General features: G+C 46.6%; 1 protein-coding gene across 6 annotated transcripts in view; it reads left to right on the forward strand.

Moving 5' to 3' along the window:
* SEZ6L (seizure related 6 homolog like) overlaps positions 1–18,460 on the forward strand; it is a 189,083-nt gene that overhangs the window by 159,332 nt on the left and 11,291 nt on the right. For 4 of the 6 annotated variants that reach the window (XM_064578573.1, XM_064578575.1, XM_045886464.3 and 1 more), the window contains exons 10-13: positions 123–319; positions 4,951–5,145; positions 8,091–8,282; positions 15,313–15,507. In XM_064578573.1, coding sequence (XP_064434643.1) covers positions 123–319; positions 4,951–5,145; positions 8,091–8,282; positions 15,313–15,507 — 779 coding nt within the window. The remainder of the gene's footprint in view (positions 1–122; positions 320–4,950; positions 5,146–8,090; positions 8,283–15,312; positions 15,508–18,460) is intronic. The other 2 variants (XM_064578576.1, XM_054510471.2) reach the window with 1 other exon arrangement.

The raw sequence follows: 18,460 nt of genomic DNA on the forward strand, positions 1-18,460 counted from the left end.
ACCTGCCACCAAGTATACCTCACAAACCTGTGTGTTGCCTGAAAAAATAAATCAAAGGCTTGTTGAATGCCCATAACTGTGTTTCACAGGACCCCTCCTCTTCTCTCTGCCCCACCCCCCAGCCTGAACCTGAGCAACAGCGACATCCTGACTATCTATGATGGCGATGAGGTCATGCCTCACATCTTGGGGCAGTATCTTGGGAACAGTGGTCCCCAGAAGCTGTACTCGTCCACGCCGGACTTAACCATCCAGTTCCACTCGGACCCTGCTGGCCTCATCTTTGGGAAAGGCCAGGGATTTATCATGAACTACGTAGGTAAGTGTCTCCAGTCCGTGTGTGTGTGTGTGTGTGTGTGTGTGTTTAGATGGTTTCTTCTAGATATGTCTTTTGGAGGGTTCTGTGCTACACGGGTCTTTTAATATATTGGCACAGTCTTTTAATTTATTGGCACAATAAGTATGTGTAGTTTTTAAACATTTGGGCTCTCTGGTGGGAAGCACCAGGGTTTGAGTTTTAGTACTGCTATCAATGGCTGTGTGATCTTGGGCAAGTCACTTAACCTCTCTGAGCCTCCTTTTTGTCATCTGTAAAATGGAAAAACTGATAGCTGCTCCAGAGGGTCGATACCAGGACTTAGTAGATGATGCCTCGTGACTTTCAGATTCGCAGTGTTTCCCTTGTAGTCAACTGGGACTCTATCATCAGCACACATTCCTGCGTTTGCAACTTCTCAAAACAGCATCTCCACCATCTTGCCTGAACTGAAGCTGGGCTCTCCCTAAGGGCTCTTCTTCCCCTGTAACCCCATCCAATGGAGATCACACATTCTCTCCCACCTCCTGTCCTGTAGGACCCAGAGAAGCAAGAGGTGTCTTCCTTGCTCTTCGATGTGGCTTCCAAACCATTTCTCTCGCCTTCACATTAAAACAGAAACAAAGGGCGCCTGGGTGGCTCAGATGGTTAAGCGTCTGCCTTCGGCTCAGGTCATGATCCCAGGGTCCTGGGATCGAGTCCCACATCAGGCTCCCTGCTCCTTGGGAGCCTGCTTCTCCCTCTGCCTCTCTCTCCCTCTCTCTCTGTCTCTCATGAATAAATAAGTTTAAAAAATCTTTTAAAAAATAAAATAAAACAGAAACAAAACCCAAAACAACTGCTATGAAGTTTAAGCCAAGTTCACATTTGGCCATCCAACACCCTCTTCTTACCATTTCTTGCATCCATAGCCTTCCCTCCTCATTCCCCACCTGTGACTCCCCCTTCTTCATTGCTGGCTCCATCACCCTCCGCGGAACACTGGAGAATGCATGTGAAGATAAGTCCCTTGCCTTTTTGTGTGTGTGTTTCCAGCTGGTAGATGTTTCTCATCCCTGCCCACTCTGTATACATCTATCAGAGGGACAGACACAAGTGTTGATCTTTTTTATGTTTCTCGGGGACCTTTTTCCCCTTGATTGTGTTAAGTGTTTTCGGAGTGTTATTGCTGCTACTTTCTGTGGGTTCCCCTCTCTTTACTGGGCAGGGCCCTGGGCACAGGGGGATGGCTTGTGCTGGTTGCCCAGACGATGTGCCGTCCAGAGTCAGCTACCTTTGGAGGGAGAGTTTCTGGTGACTTGGCTTCAGTCTCTCTCCTTAGACTTCTCTTCTCCTCGTTCGCCTGCCCCCCGCCTCCTACTTGGAAGATGAGGTCATAGTTTTGCTCATTTGTCTCCTCTGGTGTCTGAGTCAGTCTTCCAAAACCCCATTCAGCAGCAATAACACTCTGAAACCCCATTTCAGCTCAGTGACAGAAATCTGACCCTATCCAAGGCTGCTCAAGGTTAACCCGGAAGTCTGGCCAACATTCAGTTTGGCGCCATCTTAAAGAGGAGGTGCTCCTCTTTATTGAAGCTGAAACTTCAGACTAATGTGACAATTTGAAATTGGCAGGAACTCTTCCATATATTATTTTCTTTCATCTTCAAATGCATATCTCCATTTTCTAGAGAGTTTGGTCCACAAGAGTCTCTTCACACGTGCTAGGCCCTGCACCAGGCACCAGGACCCAGGGATTTAACCAGACATAGATGCAATTCTCATTGAGCAGAGAGATCACAGGGAAGGGTCATGGGGTTTTGTGGTCATCTGGAGATTTCTGAAGCTCCTAAAATGATCTCAAGGCCGACACCCAGCTCTGCAATGTGGCCAAGGCTAATCTGCTAGGACTACTGGTAGAACCTTCCATAGGAACACTCTGGGCTCACCTGGTTCTGACCTCCCATAATTCTGCTTTACCCAGACAGAAGCAAAGAACCATTCTCCTCATTGTTCCTTGTGCTTTGTCAGTGTCTGTGGCCAAGGGCATGGAGGCAAGGGAATAAAAAAGCAGAGATGAGCAAGCAGTGTTTTTCAAAGAGATATTGGTCACTGTGTGCTCATTCCTCTAATGTTAGGTTAATAAGTAAGCTCCTTATTATAGGTCAACTCCACTCAAATGACAGTGGTTCCTAGGATGAGGTCTGCCATGAGCATAAGACCAGTAAATGGTGGCATATACTCAGTGCATTTGAGTATTTCTTTTGCCCCGGAGTTAGACCAGGATGCTGATCTTGACCATGAGACTGGCAAATGGTGGCATGTACTCAGTGCATTTAGGTATCTCTTTTATCTAAAAGTTGGACTATGATGCTGATCTTCACCATGAGACTGGGAACATGACTTCAGATCCCCATATTCTTAGTGCCTGGCATATAGTAAGTGCTCACAAAATGTTAATCAAACAAATGAATGAATCCATATAAAACTCATCTAAGTGTCATATACTGCACATTAATTAGTTTTCACATTGCCCTCAGTGATAGACAAGGTCATGATTCTTGTCTCAACTCTACGATTGGGGACAATGAGGTTCAGAGATGTTTATCAACATGACTGGAGTCACACAGCTTCTAAAACAATGACCAGAAGGGAAGTCCTCCAACTCCTAAGCCAGTTTTCTCATTCTTCACAAAGTTCAGGGCCCACAAGGATGATGCCAGAAACTGCATCCAGGATGCTGGCTAAACATACAGATTTCTGGATCAGAGTCTCTGGGGGTAGAGTCTAGGAGCTGAACAGGAAGGCTAACTGACTTAGGCAAGGCCACTGAATTAGTAAACAAGATCTGAGTGACAGTGTCCCCGACTCGATAATCACGAATGTGATGAACACCACAAAGGCGGGCGGGGGGGGGGGGGGCGTCCCACGGGAGCATGTCACCGTGCTGGCTCAGACTGAAGAGTCAGACAAGCAAACCTTTCTCAGTCTCGAAGCATTTGGCACAAGGCAGACCACATATCCATTATCTACTCCTGTTTCAACCACAGTTTGAGCATTTTTAGTTGTGTCCTAAATCCAGGGCTTGGCTGATTTTTCAGAGGCCTAAAAATAGAGGCTCCTGTTCCCACGAAGCAATTCCAGAAGCCATCTCCCTCTCCCCTTCTTATTGCAGACACCCCTGAGATCTCCGTTCCCCAAATAAAATCATGATGAAATCCCAGGAAAAGCCATCGCTTGTTTCTCAGAATGACTTTCCTGCAGACAGGGAAGGTGCTTTGCTTTCCCCAGAAGCACATAAGAACTGCAAATTAATTATACTGCCTAATTAGCTCTCTTCTCAAAATCTGTGCAGTGGGCACTTGGAAGCAAGAACAGTAATAGTGGACTTTGCATTGCTCCCTCAGTAATGAGGATTTGCAGAAGGAAGGCAGGATTATTCCAATCTGTGATAACGAGCTGTGTGTAGCTTATTTTGGAGTGTGGTTAATGTTCGCTGATGATATGCAACATGATTTAAAGAATGCACCAGTAATTATTTTTATTTCAACAGTTGAGTGTTTATCTTAATCTGTATTACAAAAACATATATTAAGAATCCATCAAACCCATGAATCTACAGACATTCTTAGAATGAGGCTGAATGTGTTCACTACCATTGCTGTATAACAAAATATGCCCCCCCAAATTAGCAATGCATATTTTTCTAAAGATTTTTTTATTTATTTGAGAGAGAGAGAGAGAGCATGAGTTGGGGGGAGGGGCAGAGGGAGAGGGAAAAGCAGACTCCCCAATGAGCAGGGAGCCCGATGTGGGGCTCGATCCCAGGACCTGGAGATCATGGCTTGAGCCAAAGACAGACACTTAACCAACCGAGCCACCCAGGTGCCCTGTAATGCACATTTATGATCACACGCTTTCTGTAGGTCCAGAATTCAGGAGTTCGTGCCGGATGGTTCTGACTGGGGATTTCTCATGATGAGTCTGTAGTCACGATGTCAGCCAGGGTTGTATTCACTTGAGGGCTTCAGTGGGGTTGGAGGCTCCATTTCCAAAATGGCTTGCTAGTGTGGTTAGCAAGTCAACACCAGTCGTTGGCAAGAGGCCTTAGATTCTCTCCACATGGCTCGCTCCAGATGGCTGCCTGAGCATCCCCATGGGTGGCACTTGCTCTCTCCAGAGAGCAAGAGGAGAGCTTCTCAACGTCCCTTATGACCTAGCCTCAGGAGCCACACATCATCACTTCTGCAATAGCCTGCTGATTGTGCACATCAGCCTTGCTGGGCTTTGCAGGGAGTACACGAGAATGTGAATTCCAGGAGGTGAGAATAACAGGCGTCATGAAAAGTGAGGGCCTGAGACACAAGGAGAGGAGGTTGCCCCCGAAATCACATTGCTAATAAGTGGCAGGGCTAGGATTCTGTCTCTCTCTAAATCCTAAACTGACTTAGTCAAACCAAAAGAATGCTTGGTAAGGAAGAGCTTACCATAAAATCTCACTATAGCAGAGTTCTTGTGGTTTAAGGGATTTCTAAGTGTGTTACTTATTTCTGGAGACTTCTTCTTCTGTTTGCTCTTTCCTCTGACATTCGTAAATGGAACCCCACACAGAAAAGCCCACCTCCTCATCTAAGGATGATGTTTTTGTTTTAAAGAGGTATCAAGGAATGATTCCTGCTCAGACCTGCCAGAGATCCAGAACGGCTGGAAAACCACTTCCCATACGGAGCTTGTGAGAGGAGCCAGAATCACGTACCAGTGTGACCCGGGCTATGACATAGTGGGAAGTGACACCCTCACCTGCCAGTGGGACCTCAGCTGGAGCAGCGACCCCCCGTTTTGTGAGAAAAGTAAGAGTCATCTTGTTTTCTTCTTCTAGGTCGGTCGGGGGGGTAAATCCCTCCCAGTGAGTATTTTTCAAGTAGATGCAGTGAAGTCACTTCATGTAGGATCTGGCCTCCCTCCTGCTCCACCAGCTCGCTGGCATGGCTCACAAATGTCCTCTTAGAGCTCCAGGGCAGGGATGTCAGGTTCAGGGGCCTCCAGAGCCTGGCAGATAATGTAAATGAGGGAAATAGGCTGCGGGAGAGACAATAGGGAGTGGTGTAGACTGCAGTGAAACCTTCGTAGAAAACATCATTCAAATTCGTCATTAAAATACCTGTAGCAGCCACACAAGACCAATCTAAGTTTGACCTTGGAGCCCCGATTCAAAATCCCTGTCACAGGTAGCTGGCTTCATCCAGAGAGCACCCATCCCAGCCTCCTGGCGCCTTCTGCTTGCTGCCCTCAGGATTGTGGGCTAGGCATGCCTGGTGATAGCTGTGCCTGGTGTCTTGAAAAGTGGGAGAAAAGGGGGGTGCTTCTCTGGTTTCTACACTGAATCTTAGTAGGGGTGGGGTGGTCCTGCAGCCATCTCGCTGGGAATCCTTGGGGATACTTTGGTAGCCCTGCTCGACCTGCCTTGAGTGACTGGTTGCACGATAAGAAATATTAAGTGTCAGCAGAGAAAGAGGGTATTGGGGAAGGGGGTGGGGGTTATATGCAATTCCTGTCACAAATATTCCAAAGGCAAAGAAAATTAATTATAATTGGGGGAAACATGAAAAACCTTGCTAAAAATCCTCAAAATTGGCTGCATAAACATCTGCTTGTTCCACAACAGTATGTGGTGGGGGGTGTGTGTGCATGGATGTGGGTGTGTGTGTGTATGTGTGTATCATGATGGAAAATAAAAAAACCAACAATGAGAAGCGCCATGGATGGTGAGACCCATCGCAGATACGTTAACATGATCTACGTCATCATTACTTTTTTTCCCCCAAAGATCGTATTTACTTATCTTAGAGAGATGGAGAAAGAGTGCGAGCAGGAGGAGCAGAGGGAGAGGGACAAGCAGACTAAGCACAGACTCTTCACTGAGCGTGGAGCCCAATGTGGGGCTCGATCTCATGACCCTGAGATCATGACCTGAGTCGAAGGCTCAACCAACTGAGCCACCCAGGAGCCCCATCATTACTTTATAAAATGTTTTAAACATACATGCCTTAATAATGATTTTTAAAATTTTTTAATAATAATGATTTTTAAATATTTTGAATTATGATTTTTGAAATTTTTTGAATATTACAACTTTTAAATTTTTTGAAGAATGATTCTTAAATCTTTTGAATAATGATGATTTTTAAAAATTTTTTAATAATAATGATTTTTTAGCGGCTCCTGGGTGGCTCAGTTGGCAATTAGGCATCCAACTCTTGATCTCAGCGCAGGTCTTGATCTCAGGGTCCTGAATTCAAGCCCCACATTGGGCTCCATGCTGGGCATGGAGCCTACTTAAAAAAATAAATAAATAAAATAATAATGATGATGATGATTTTTTAAATGTTTTAAATAATAATGACCCATTGTGTTAATGGGTTCTAAAGGCTTGGAGGGGACATAAACTAGCTCTCTCTGGGAAACTCTTCAACTGCCTCACTTTTTGCCAGGAAAAGACCCAAATTAGAGCAAATGAATTTGCATTGGGCCCCTTCTGGATATCAGTATTTATGTTCCCATGCTGGCTGCCTGTCACTCTGCGTCTAAGACAGAGACTCACCAACCTGCCCCAGTGGCTTCTCTTCTAGTGAAATAAGAACAGCAGAACATCCTGAGAACAGTGGGGTTCCCCCCCCGGAAATCCCTGGGGGTCATCAGTGCCTTTCATTCATTCATTCATTGGTTCAACTACACTCTCGACGTCAAAAGATGTACCTAAACATATCTTCCCATTATGCAAGTAGCAGGTGCTTACTTACAGAACTCAAGCAGTAGTAAAATTACGAAGTACAGAGTGAAAATCCCTCATGATCGTCCTCTCCAGAAATGAGGCTGCTCTTAAAAGTTTATTCTATGTTGTTCCAGTTGAAATAGTGTGTTACACATACGCACATAGACATACATAGGTACATGCTTATTGTGCATGTGTAGACACACAGAGATACTCGTACAGAAACAGCTATAGATAAGGATATTTTACCACTGCTGTTTTCTCAACTCAGTAATCCAGATACTTTTTCATATCACACATGTTGTGTACTTCATTCTTTTTTTAATTAGCTTATTGTTTTCCCTTTATGTATATTGATTTTTTAATTGAAAAGTAACCGCTACGGGCGCCTGGGTGGCTCAGTTGGTTAAGCGACTGCCTTCGGCTCAGGTCATGATCCTGGAGTCCCAGGATCGAGTCCCTCATCGGGCTCCCTGCTCAGCAGGGAGTCTGCTTCTCCCTCTGACCCTCCCCCCTCTCATGTGCTCTCTCTCATTCTCTGTCTCAAATAAATAAATAAAATCTTTAAAAAAAAAAAAAAGAAAAGTAACCGCTTGTTTTACTAGATTCAGGCACCACAAAGAAAGCAGCGAAGGCGCCCTCACTTTGCTCTCTTTGGTGGTTGCTCAGGATTTCATAGAACAGCTGTTCCATATTTAACTCTTCCCCTGTTAAAGGATCTGCATTGTTTTTTTGTTTTGTTTTGTTTTTTCTTTTTTACCATTACAAATAATGGTGCAATGTACAGCCTCGTATGTAGGTCCAGATGCAAACATTTCTTTGGGCTACTTCCTATAAATGGAATTAAATTCGGGCCTCTTTCATCCTGGCTTCTTGTCCAACCACCTTTGATGAGCTCAGAGGCATTATCTTCCAAACAGGAGAAGAATCAAGTTAGGAAACTTTCCAGGTCATCCTGTAGTTCTCAGCAAACCTGTGATCATCAAGCGTCCTAACGCCCTCTTGGTCTGATTTCGTCCGTAGTTATGTACTGCACCGACCCCGGGGAAGTGGACCACTCGACCCGCTTAATTTCAGATCCCGTGCTGCTGGTGGGCACCACCATCCAATACACATGCAACCCCGGCTTTGTGCTGGAAGGGAGCTCTCTTCTAACCTGCTACAGCCGAGAGACTGGCACGCCCATCTGGACGTCTCGCCTACCCCATTGTGTTTGTGAGTCCTAGCTGCTGACTTGATGCAGACGGGGGTTCGCTTCTTCTTATTCGTGGTGGAGGGCTGGGCTGCTAGGAGGAGGCATTCCACCCTTCGAGAGCGCTTACTGTTATTACTATCCCCTGACCATAGCTGGCAGATCGGAGGCATGCATACTATAACATTTACGGTACATTTATTGGGCCCGGGGTTAAGTCCTTTACTGAATGTCCCTCCCTTCTGCCTCCAGTGGCCTTGTGAGCAAGGCACTGTTGTCTCGTTTGCAAGAAGAGGATACTAAGTTCAGAGTAGTGAAATCATCACCCCGGGTCACACAGCCCATTAACAGTGGAGGCCAAGGTCAAACCCAGAGCTGCCTGACTCTGCTGAAAATCAAGCCATCCACAGGACACGAAATTGGTGGATTTAAACTCTTCTTTGGTCTTACCTACGTGAAGCCATTAAGGCAGATGTTTGGTTAAGAAAAGACTTTGGGGGTTTCTTAATCATAAAGAATCAAAAAAAAAGTCTTCCGAAGTCACTCTGACAAGGGAGGAATTACTATTCTTGCCAAGGAGAGAGGGTAGAGAGCAGTGGTCCAGGGGGGCTCAGCCTGACTGTGCATGGACTCACTCGGGAAGTTTTCAAACTCGCTGGAGATTGATGCTCCTGGTCTGGGGCTTAGCATGAGCAGTGAGGTTTTTCAAAGCCGCCTCCCCCCACCCCGGGTTCTGATGTGCAACCAGGGATCAGAACCATTGTTCAGAGGAAACAGGAGGCGATGCAGAAGGAACAAAGCCTCACACAATGTTGGGACTTGAGAGACCCGCTCATATTTTATACGAGCATGTTGTGAGCGGCTCCATTAAGGGTTCAGCAGCTCAAGGTCCAGAAGCTACCAGTAGGGCTACGTCAAAATTAAAAGCTTCTGCACAGCAAAGGGGGACTTTCTTATTCTGGGTTCACGTGCAACAAGGAATCTTGGACCTCACACCATGGGTCCCCATCTGCCTCTTTAGTCCAGGTCCTAGAATTTCAGAGCTAAGGACATCTCAGAGGTAAAATACGTATAGCTGATGGGTCATTCAGACAAAAGGCACATCTGCTCTCTTTTACAGATGATAATGGTTGCTATTTATTGATTGTGTAAGACATCATGCTAAGCAGATTATATGCATTTGTGAATGTAAGTGTATGTATGTGTGTGTGCGTGCAAATATACTAAGAAAACTAAAGCTCAAAGGTGATAAGAGACAACAATAGTTATAGTTTATTGAAAGTGTAAAACATGTTGCTGGGGCGCCTGGGTGGTTCAGTCGGTTAAGCGTCTGCCTTCGGCTCCGGTCCTGATCCCAGGGTCCTGGGATCGAGCCCTGCGTCAGGCTCCCTGCTCAGCGGGGAGCCTGCTTCTCCCTCTCCCTCTCCCTCTGCCCTTCCCCCAACTCATGCTCTCCCTCTCTCAGATAAATAAATAAATCTTCCCCCCATAAATAAGTAAACAAATAAAACACATTGCTAAACAGATTATATATGTGTGTGACTGTATAGGCATGTGTATGCATACACTGTATACATATATACGTATGTAAGGTGCGTGCATGCGTGTATGTGTGTGTTTAAAGGCCGCTGAGACTCACAGGGACATGTGATTAAGGTCACAACACTTTTTCATGAGCAGAGCTGGGATTCCAGTCTTGGAGGGCCTGGCCCCTTCCACCAGCCTTGCCCCGATATATTTCACCGTGGGTGACTGGGGACAAACCCAGGCAGGGATGTCCCAGCGGAATTGCAGCCTATGGCCCTAACCCTTCACCCACAAGCACATCCCTTCCTAGTCCCCAGACCTTTGGGCCAAGTTCACAGTGCATTATAGGGAGAATTGTGTCTCCCGAGAGGAGATGCTGAAATCCGAACCCCAGTACCGTAACTGGGACCTTTTTTGGAACGAGGGTCTTTGCAGATGTAATCAAGTTGAGGTGAGGCCCTACAGGATTAGGATGGGTGCCAATCCAGTGACAGGTGTCCTCATAAGAAGAAGGAAATTTGAACACAGAGACCCAGGGAGAACACCATTCTGTGCCTGCAAGTCTAGGAACACCAAGAATTGCCAGCTACCACTGGAAGCTGGGAGGAAGCAAAAGCAAGGACGGATCCTTCTCCCCAGACTTCAGAGGGAATGTGGCCTTTGAAGGCCACCTTGACCTGGGACTTCCAGCCTCCAGAGCTGTGAGACAGTGCATTTCTGTTGTTCAAAGGGCTCCACCCCCTCACCCATGTCACGTGCACTTCGCTAAGGCAGCCCAGAACCCCCATTCAGTTCCCGTTTCCTCCAGGGTGATCAGAAGCTGCTTGAGCCAGTCAAGCTGCAGAGACCCAGAGATGAGAAGCTAAAAATAAAAGCTTATTTAAAAGTACTGAGAGGTGGAGGTATCATTAAAAAAAATAAAAGAAGAAAAAGAAAGAAAGGAAGGAAGAAAGAAAAGCCACTTCCCTAATGAGGCACGGCCTCCGAAGATCCTCTGGGTTGCGCTGGCTGCTGGGTTTTGGAGACACAAGCCTCCCTCCCTCCCTCCCGGGCCGCCTTACCCTGGAATCTCAGTTGTGACAGCTTCCCTGACATCTGCACTAATGAGTCACGAGCCAGGCTGGGTGTCAGGAGACATGTGATCCTCCCAGAAGCCCCAAGAGGCGCCCGGCATGCACTTCCAATCTCATTACAGGCTGGCAGGAGATGTGAGGCAAGAGGTTGGTCAATTCTGGTTCGGGGGGGTAGGCAGAGGGAGGGGCAGGCTGTCTCCGGGTTCTGACGGTGTTTCCAAGGATGAGTTTTTGGGCAGCTATAGCTTGAAAATGTTTCCTCTGCTGAACGGGGGGAAATGCCCCACAGGATGCGCTCTTTCACCATGCCAAACCCTTCCCCAGCATTAGTACGTTGAACACTCATGAAACTGTATGGGCAGGACCTGTGTTCACTTGAAAGCAGGCAAAGGAGGCCCAGAGAGGGTGAGCGGCTTTCCTGAGGTCACACAGCAGGGAAGGCGAGAACCCAGGATTCCAGCTGCAGCCTGACTAAGCCCAAAAGCAGCATTTTCCCACCTTATCACTCTGCAGTCCCAGCTTCTGGTGCTTTAATCTGGACAAAGATCTTCCACCAACAAGCTCATGAAACACAGAGCCAGTTGTAAAAGCTCTGGATGTCTGTAGCTTCTGTTCACGACGACCCACTCAAGACCATTGTTTGGTCCAGCTGGGACTCCAAACCATGTCTTTTGACTCCTTCAAGAACTGACAGGTCAAGCATGGAAGCAAGAAAGTGTCTGGAATTCATAGCCAAACACACCTCCCGCCCAGCTCTGCTGGGTGACCTTGGGCCAGTAGCTTGCCCTCTCTAGGCCTCAGAGCCCTCAGTTGTGAAAAGGGAATGATACTCCTTGCCAGGCAGGGCAGTTGGAAGCAACTGAAGCAATTATTCAAAAAGTGCCTCCAAATGCAGGCACAGGCATGTCCAGACTTTCTCAATTCATGGTACCCTTGGCGTCTCGGGAATTTTTTTGGTAAATATCCTAGACCAAAATACCTAACAGTGCCATTTGTTAAGTAGTTAGGACCAAACAACTTAGTAAGTAGCTATATCCTGACAACTTAGTAGCCATTTGAAAAAGTAATGCACATATTACAAGATTTGATTTTGATTGCGCTTTTTAAAGATTTTATTTATTTGAGAGAGAGCAGGGGGAGGGGGAGGGGCAGAGGGAGAGAATCTTAAGCAGACTCCACCCTGAGCAGGGAGCCCAATGTGGGGCTCAATCCCCTACGACCCCGAGATCATGAGCTGAGCTGAAATCAAGAGTCGGATGCTTAACCGAGTCCCCCAAGGGCCCCATGATTCTTAATGCATTCTTAAATAATTAGAATCATAGCTACAGGGGTGTGGGTGCCTCTTGGGCTCCACCAAATTTCTTAGATTTTGGCGTCAGACTGGACTACCTTTATTCCATTCCACACTGATTTTATCAGAGCTCTTGCTTTTTAGTGTAACCCCTGCAAAAAAACCCAGATTTGCAAAGACAGGGCATCATCAAAAGAAATGTAGCTCTGTCTAATGTTGGCACCATTCACATGGGTCCGGGAGATGTCCCTTTGTCTCCTCAAAATTTTGAAAAATCTCAAAGGAGTGCTGTTCATGGTGGCACCCTGGGGTGCCTTGGTGCACAGTTTGGGAACTGTGTGGCAAGGGCCCTAAAAATACACCAGTGTCTAAACAGACATGATCCACATTCTCATGGAGCCTGGGGTCTGTTGGAGATGGGAGGAGGCGAGCCAAATCTGTGAAGGAAATAACAATGAATCCCCAAATCACCTCCTCCAGGAAGGCCACCCTGACTGCCCAGGCTAGGTCATGTTTCTCTTCCTTTAAGCTCCCATGGCTCCTACAGTTACATTGATCACAGCACTTGCGGCAGCTTGTTGAAATGATCTCTTTATCTCTTTGTAGAGCCGAATACATAAATCACTTGCCAGGATTATATCCAATGGGTTTTTGCAGGCTCGAGAAACGACAGTACTTGCCACTCTTACTACCGTTGATGTTGTTGGCAGTACTAAATGCGGTCATTGTTTCGACTTCCCTTCTTTGATGGTACCTGACTCCTGAGGCTCCCATCCCGACAATATAAACCGCACCCCCAAAAGTAATGACGAGCCTACAAATTCAGCAAGGGTTTTATGGGTGGCTCCCCAGGGAGACACTTAGGGATTCTCAGGAGGCCCTGGCTCCTCACTGCCCTGCCCTCAGAACACCACAAATGAGACGTGGCGATCTCTTGACCGGGGCAGAGCCCACATGGCCAGACCGTGGCCATAATAAAAGTTTCCAATGATGTAGTCCCCAGCGGCCTCACCTTGGCCCCCATGCCGGCTTCCAGCTGGGTGCCCCATTTTCATCTCGAAATTTCTGTCTCTGAGAAAGCAGTAGCTTGGAGGAATTCATGATAGCCCAGGGGATTTGGCACAAGAAGGGCCTCCCCACCCCGGGCCACTACCCAGAGCCATTAAAAATGCACTGGATTGGGCGCCTGGGTGGCTCAGTTGGTTGAGCGACTGCCTTCGGCTCAGGTCATGATCCTGGAGTCACAGGATCGAGTCCCGCGTCAGGCTCCCTGCTCGGCGGGGAGTCTGCTTCTCCCTCTGATCCTCCCCCCTCTCATGAGCTCTCTCTCTCAAATAAATAAATAAAATCTTTAAAAAAAAAAAAAAGACCTTTCCTGTCGGGGCGCCTGGGTGGCTCAGTTGGTTAAGCGACTGCCTTCGGCTCAGGTCATGATCCTGGAGTCCCGGGATCGAGTCCTGCATCGGGCTCCCTGCTCGGCAGGGAGTCTGCTTCTCCCTCTCCCACTCCCCGTTTGTGTTCCCTCTCTCGCTGTGTCTTTCTCTGTCAAATAAATAAATAAAATCTTTAAAAAAATAAAAAAAATAAATAAATAAAATTTTTTAAAAATGCACTGGATTTCAAACCCAGCGGATCTGCCACTTGCTAGCTGGGTGACTTTGAACAACCCAGCATCCTCATCAAAAAGGATGATGGTTCCGGCCATAAATATAGAAAGAAGCTCATAACAACGTGTGTGGCCTACAGTGAGTGCCCGGCTACCGCCAGTTGCTAATGACCACAGAGTTTCAGCGCTTCGTTATTTGTGGGATATCTTACAAACCATTCATAGCAATACCTGGGGAAGCTGATTTTGACATTTTGTTCAAATGTGCTCTCCAAAAATGTACATTTTCCCCTATAGTTCAGGAGAGGGGAGAAATGGGAGGAAAATAGAAACGAGGCTAGGTTTGTGATCGTTTCTAAGACCGCCAGTCCAACTCAGTTGTACTCCTGAGAAAGAACAGGATGAGTTCTCACGGAATTGTTTAAGAGCCGAGATCAGTGATCCTCAACAGGGGTGACACTGCTCCCGGGACACATTTGTCAATGGCAATTCCTAGAGACATGTTTGGTTGTCACAACAAGGAAATAGCGGGTAGAGGTCAGGCCCCACCACAAGGAATTACGAAGCCCAAAATGTCAGTAGCATCTAGGTTGAGAAAACCTGCTTTAGATGATCTTATTTCAAAGTGTGGATACATCGCTGGAGTGGGAATGTCATCGCCCAGCCACATTTCAGCTAAAGATGGGGTCTTGGTCCAGTCCATTTATGTAACAGGCAGGGAAGTTGGAGTCCAGAGCCTGGAACAGGTTAAACCAGGGATGGATTCAACTCTCCAGTATGTCTTAAGCTGCCAGGTGTCACTTATGATGCTCCTACTGTATAATTTAGGATCAAATACGATAGTCCTTATAGAGCAGGCCCTGAGCTTCAAGCACGTCCTAACAGGTTCATCTCCAGCGAGGAAAACATATATTAAATAATAGATACAATGCAATGTGTTCAGTGCTGGTGTGGAGGAAGAACTAGGAAGATTAGTGATTCTATTGGAGTGGAGGGCACCAGGGAAGGCTCCTTGGAGGCAGAGAAATGAGGACTGAGTACTGAAACACCAGACTTAACCAGGCTGGCTGGGCAGGTAAGGTGTAAGATGAGGAACAAGAAGAATATTTCATAATTTGACAACACGGCCATCCATCATTGACTGAACACCTACAGCCTGCCAAGAACATGCTAAACACCTTATATTCATGATCTTATTTAATCTCCCAAATCCTTATGAGACAGATACCACTGTTATTCATATTTTACTGATGAGGAAAACCAAGGCTCAGAGAGGTTGTGGCCCTTGCTGGAGGTCACACAGCGAGTACGTAGTGGAACACAGATTTTAAGCCAGATTCCACATCCTGGGACATTCGATGGTGCCCTTGCATAATGTGCAGCCAGAGGTGGGAGACAGGGAGGTGAGTTTGAGGAATGGGAAACCACTGGAGGTGAGGAGAACGCAGAGAGATGGTCCTGGTGAGGCTGCCCAAAGCCAGATCAGACAGGCTGTGAGTGGGAGTCCCCCAGGATTTGCGTGATCTCATCAGAGCTGCTTTGGGCTTGTATTTCAGCGGAAGAGTCCCTGGCTTGTGACAACCCTGGCTTGCCCGAAAACGGTTACCAAATCCTGTACAAGAGGCTCTACCTGCCAGGAGAGTCCCTCACCTTCATGTGCTACGAAGGCTTTGAGCTCATGGGCGAAGTGACCATTCGATGCATCCTGGGACAGCCATCCCACTGGAACGGGCCCCTGCCCGTTTGTAAAGGTAAAGAAACCTACTCACCACCCAGGGATGGGGACCGGGAGATGTCAGGTCTGGCTTCTTGTTATGGTTCTCAATTTGCTCTAAAAATCCATCTACTGTATTTCATGACATCTAAGAAACCAACCATTATTTTCTGCACTACTGAGAAAGAGAAAAAAAAATGCTGCCAATTAAACGATGGCACAATGCCTTCTCCCGGCTTAGCATTTTTATTTCTACTTACTAAAAGCTCTGTTGCGAGCTTCGATTTTTATCATAACGGAGAGCCATTCTACTTTGCACTCCTGCTTCGGTTACATGGCTTAAACATTCCCTGCCTCCTGCACCCCGTTTCCACAACCACTTGGTTCCCAGGGGTTACGAGGGCTCCCCTGTTGCCTCTGGGGTGGTCCCCCCTGCTGCTCACACCCTCTCCAAACGCTGATGATGGTGCGCTGGACCATGGCGCGCACTGGGCCATCGTGAGCGCCACCTGGTGGCAGCTGATTAACACGCCCCCATCCCAGAAATGGTGAAGAGGGAAAACTTGTTTTAAAATCAGTGATCTGAGGTTTTTAGAGGGGAGGGGGGTTGGGGGGATGAGTTAGCCCGGTGATGGGTATTAAGGAGGGCACGTTATGCATGCAGCACTGGGTGTTACACGCAAACAATGTATCATGGAACACTACGTCAAAAACTAATGATGTACTGTATGGTGACTAACGTGATGTAATAAAATAAAATAAAGTATAAAATAAAATAAAATAAAATAAAATCAGTGAAACAGTCATCACTGAAATTAAGTTTCAACATAGCCAGTGAGATTTGGGTCTATTTATCTGGGTCTTTGAGGCATGCAATTAATAACAATATCCTAAATCCGTTCGATGCTTTAGGCTAATAGATCTTAGGCTTTTATGGCATTAATGCCCCTTTGAGAATGAGGCAGAAAGTTCGGAATTCTCTCCCCAGCAGGGACGGAGGCATCATGAGTTTTACGTTTCTACTTGGGAACCCATAACTTCAATGGATCCCCAAATGCTTTATGTTTTCCAACCAGCATTTCTACTCCTAGGTAGATGCACAAATTAATTGCAAACAAGTATTCACAGCAGCACTTGTACATGAATATTCATATGTACATGAATATTCATAGCAGCATTGCTCACAAAAGATGGGAATTACCCAAATGTCCATCAAGTGGAGAATGGATAAATAAAATGTGGTTGAGCTATACTGGAATATTATTCAGCCATGAAAAGGAACGGAGTTCTGACACCTGCCACAGCCTGAATGGACCCTGAAAACATGATGCTAAGGGAAAGAAGCCAGACACAAAAGATCACATATCCTATGATTCCATTTATATGAAATATCCCAAATCAGTAAACCCATAGAGACGGGAGGCAGATTGGTGGCTCTCAGGGCTGGGGTGGAGAGAGAAGAGTAACTACTTAGTTGGTAGAAAGTTTCCTTTTAGAGGTGATGAAAATGTTCTAGAACTAGATAGAGGTGGTGGCTGCCCAACATCATGAATGTGCTAAATGCCACCAAATGGTACACTTTAAAATGATTAATTTTATGTTATGTGAAATTTACCTATGATTTTTAAAAAATTTTTTTTTCTTGAATCGCCTCATTTAAACCTCAGGACTACACTCTAAGATAGATGAGGCATCAGGGTGCCTGGGTGGCTCAGTCGTTAAGCGTCTGCCTTCAGCTCAGGTCATGATCCCAACATCCTGGGATCGAGCCCCGCATCCGGGCTCCCTGCTCAGCAGGAAGCCTGCTTCTCCCTCTCCCACCCCCCCTGCTTGTGTTCCCTCTCTCGCTGTGTCAAATAAATAAATCTTAAAAAAAAAATAGATGAGGTATCTTGCCCGTTGTATGGTTACAAAAGGAAAGTCCCAGAGAAGTTAGGTGACTTTCCCAAAACCACACAGCTATTATGAGACAAATTCAGGATTTGAACACATGTCTCCTGATTGTAAATTCCCTGCCTCTTTCCCAGTGAGCTGCCTTTAGGGTGGACTTTAAGGCTGTTAGGCTGGTAGCTTCCAATCTGCCAGTCGCTTCAGCATTCGAATCACCCAGACTGCTTATGAGAAACAAATTCTTGAATCTACTACCCCATATCTACAAAACTAGAATCACTGAGGGGTAGGACCCTGAAATAGGCATTTTAACAAGTTCTGGGTTGCTCAAATGCACTTTGAATTTGAGAATCACTTAAGGCAGTGGTTTCTAAATGTGGGGTGCAAATATAAACAGACTTCTGGGCCCCTGCAGGGAAGATGCTGATTCATGGGGTCTATGGCAGGAGCTAGGGAACCGGGGTCACTAACACCAGCTGTGAGTCTGATCATCAGGCAAGTGTGAGAAACACTGGCATAGAGGTGCTGCATATTCTCACCTGGAATCAAGCAGGAGCCTATCCTGTGAGAGCCAAGACCTTATAGAAGCAGTTCTTAATGAGAGGGCAAGAGATCCTGTTGAAATGCAGAGAAAAATAAGAAATCGACAACTGGGATTTTTTTTTTTTAAGATTATTTATTTATTTGACAGAGAGAGAGACAGCGAGAGAGGGAACACAAGCAGGGGGAGTAGGAGAGGGAAAATGAGGCTTCCCAAGGAGCAGGGAACCCGATACGGGGCTCGATCCCAGGACCCTGGGACCATCCAAGACCCTGGGGCCATGACCTGAGCCAAAGGCAGACGCTTAATGACTGAGCCACCCAGGCGTTCCCGGCCACTGGGATTTAAGACAACTGCCTCCCTCCTCTTCCCTGCCTTAATTTTTGACGAAGCCCAGCCCTGTGTTTGAATTTATTTTCGATAGCACAGGAAATCCACTTTGTAGAGTTCAAACATTGGGATGTTTTCCCCCGGGGGAAAGATTGCCTGTAAACCGTCTAACTGCTACATGGACGTTCATAGAAGTTGATCTGGTGTTGTGGGTAAGTGTTCTGCGTGG

This window comes from Mirounga angustirostris, unplaced genomic scaffold (genome assembly GCF_029215605.1).
Source record: "Mirounga angustirostris isolate CCGP_5_RB_7025 unplaced genomic scaffold, mMirAng1.0.hap1 SCAF_14, whole genome shotgun sequence".
NCBI lineage: Eukaryota > Metazoa > Chordata > Mammalia > Carnivora > Phocidae > Mirounga > Mirounga angustirostris.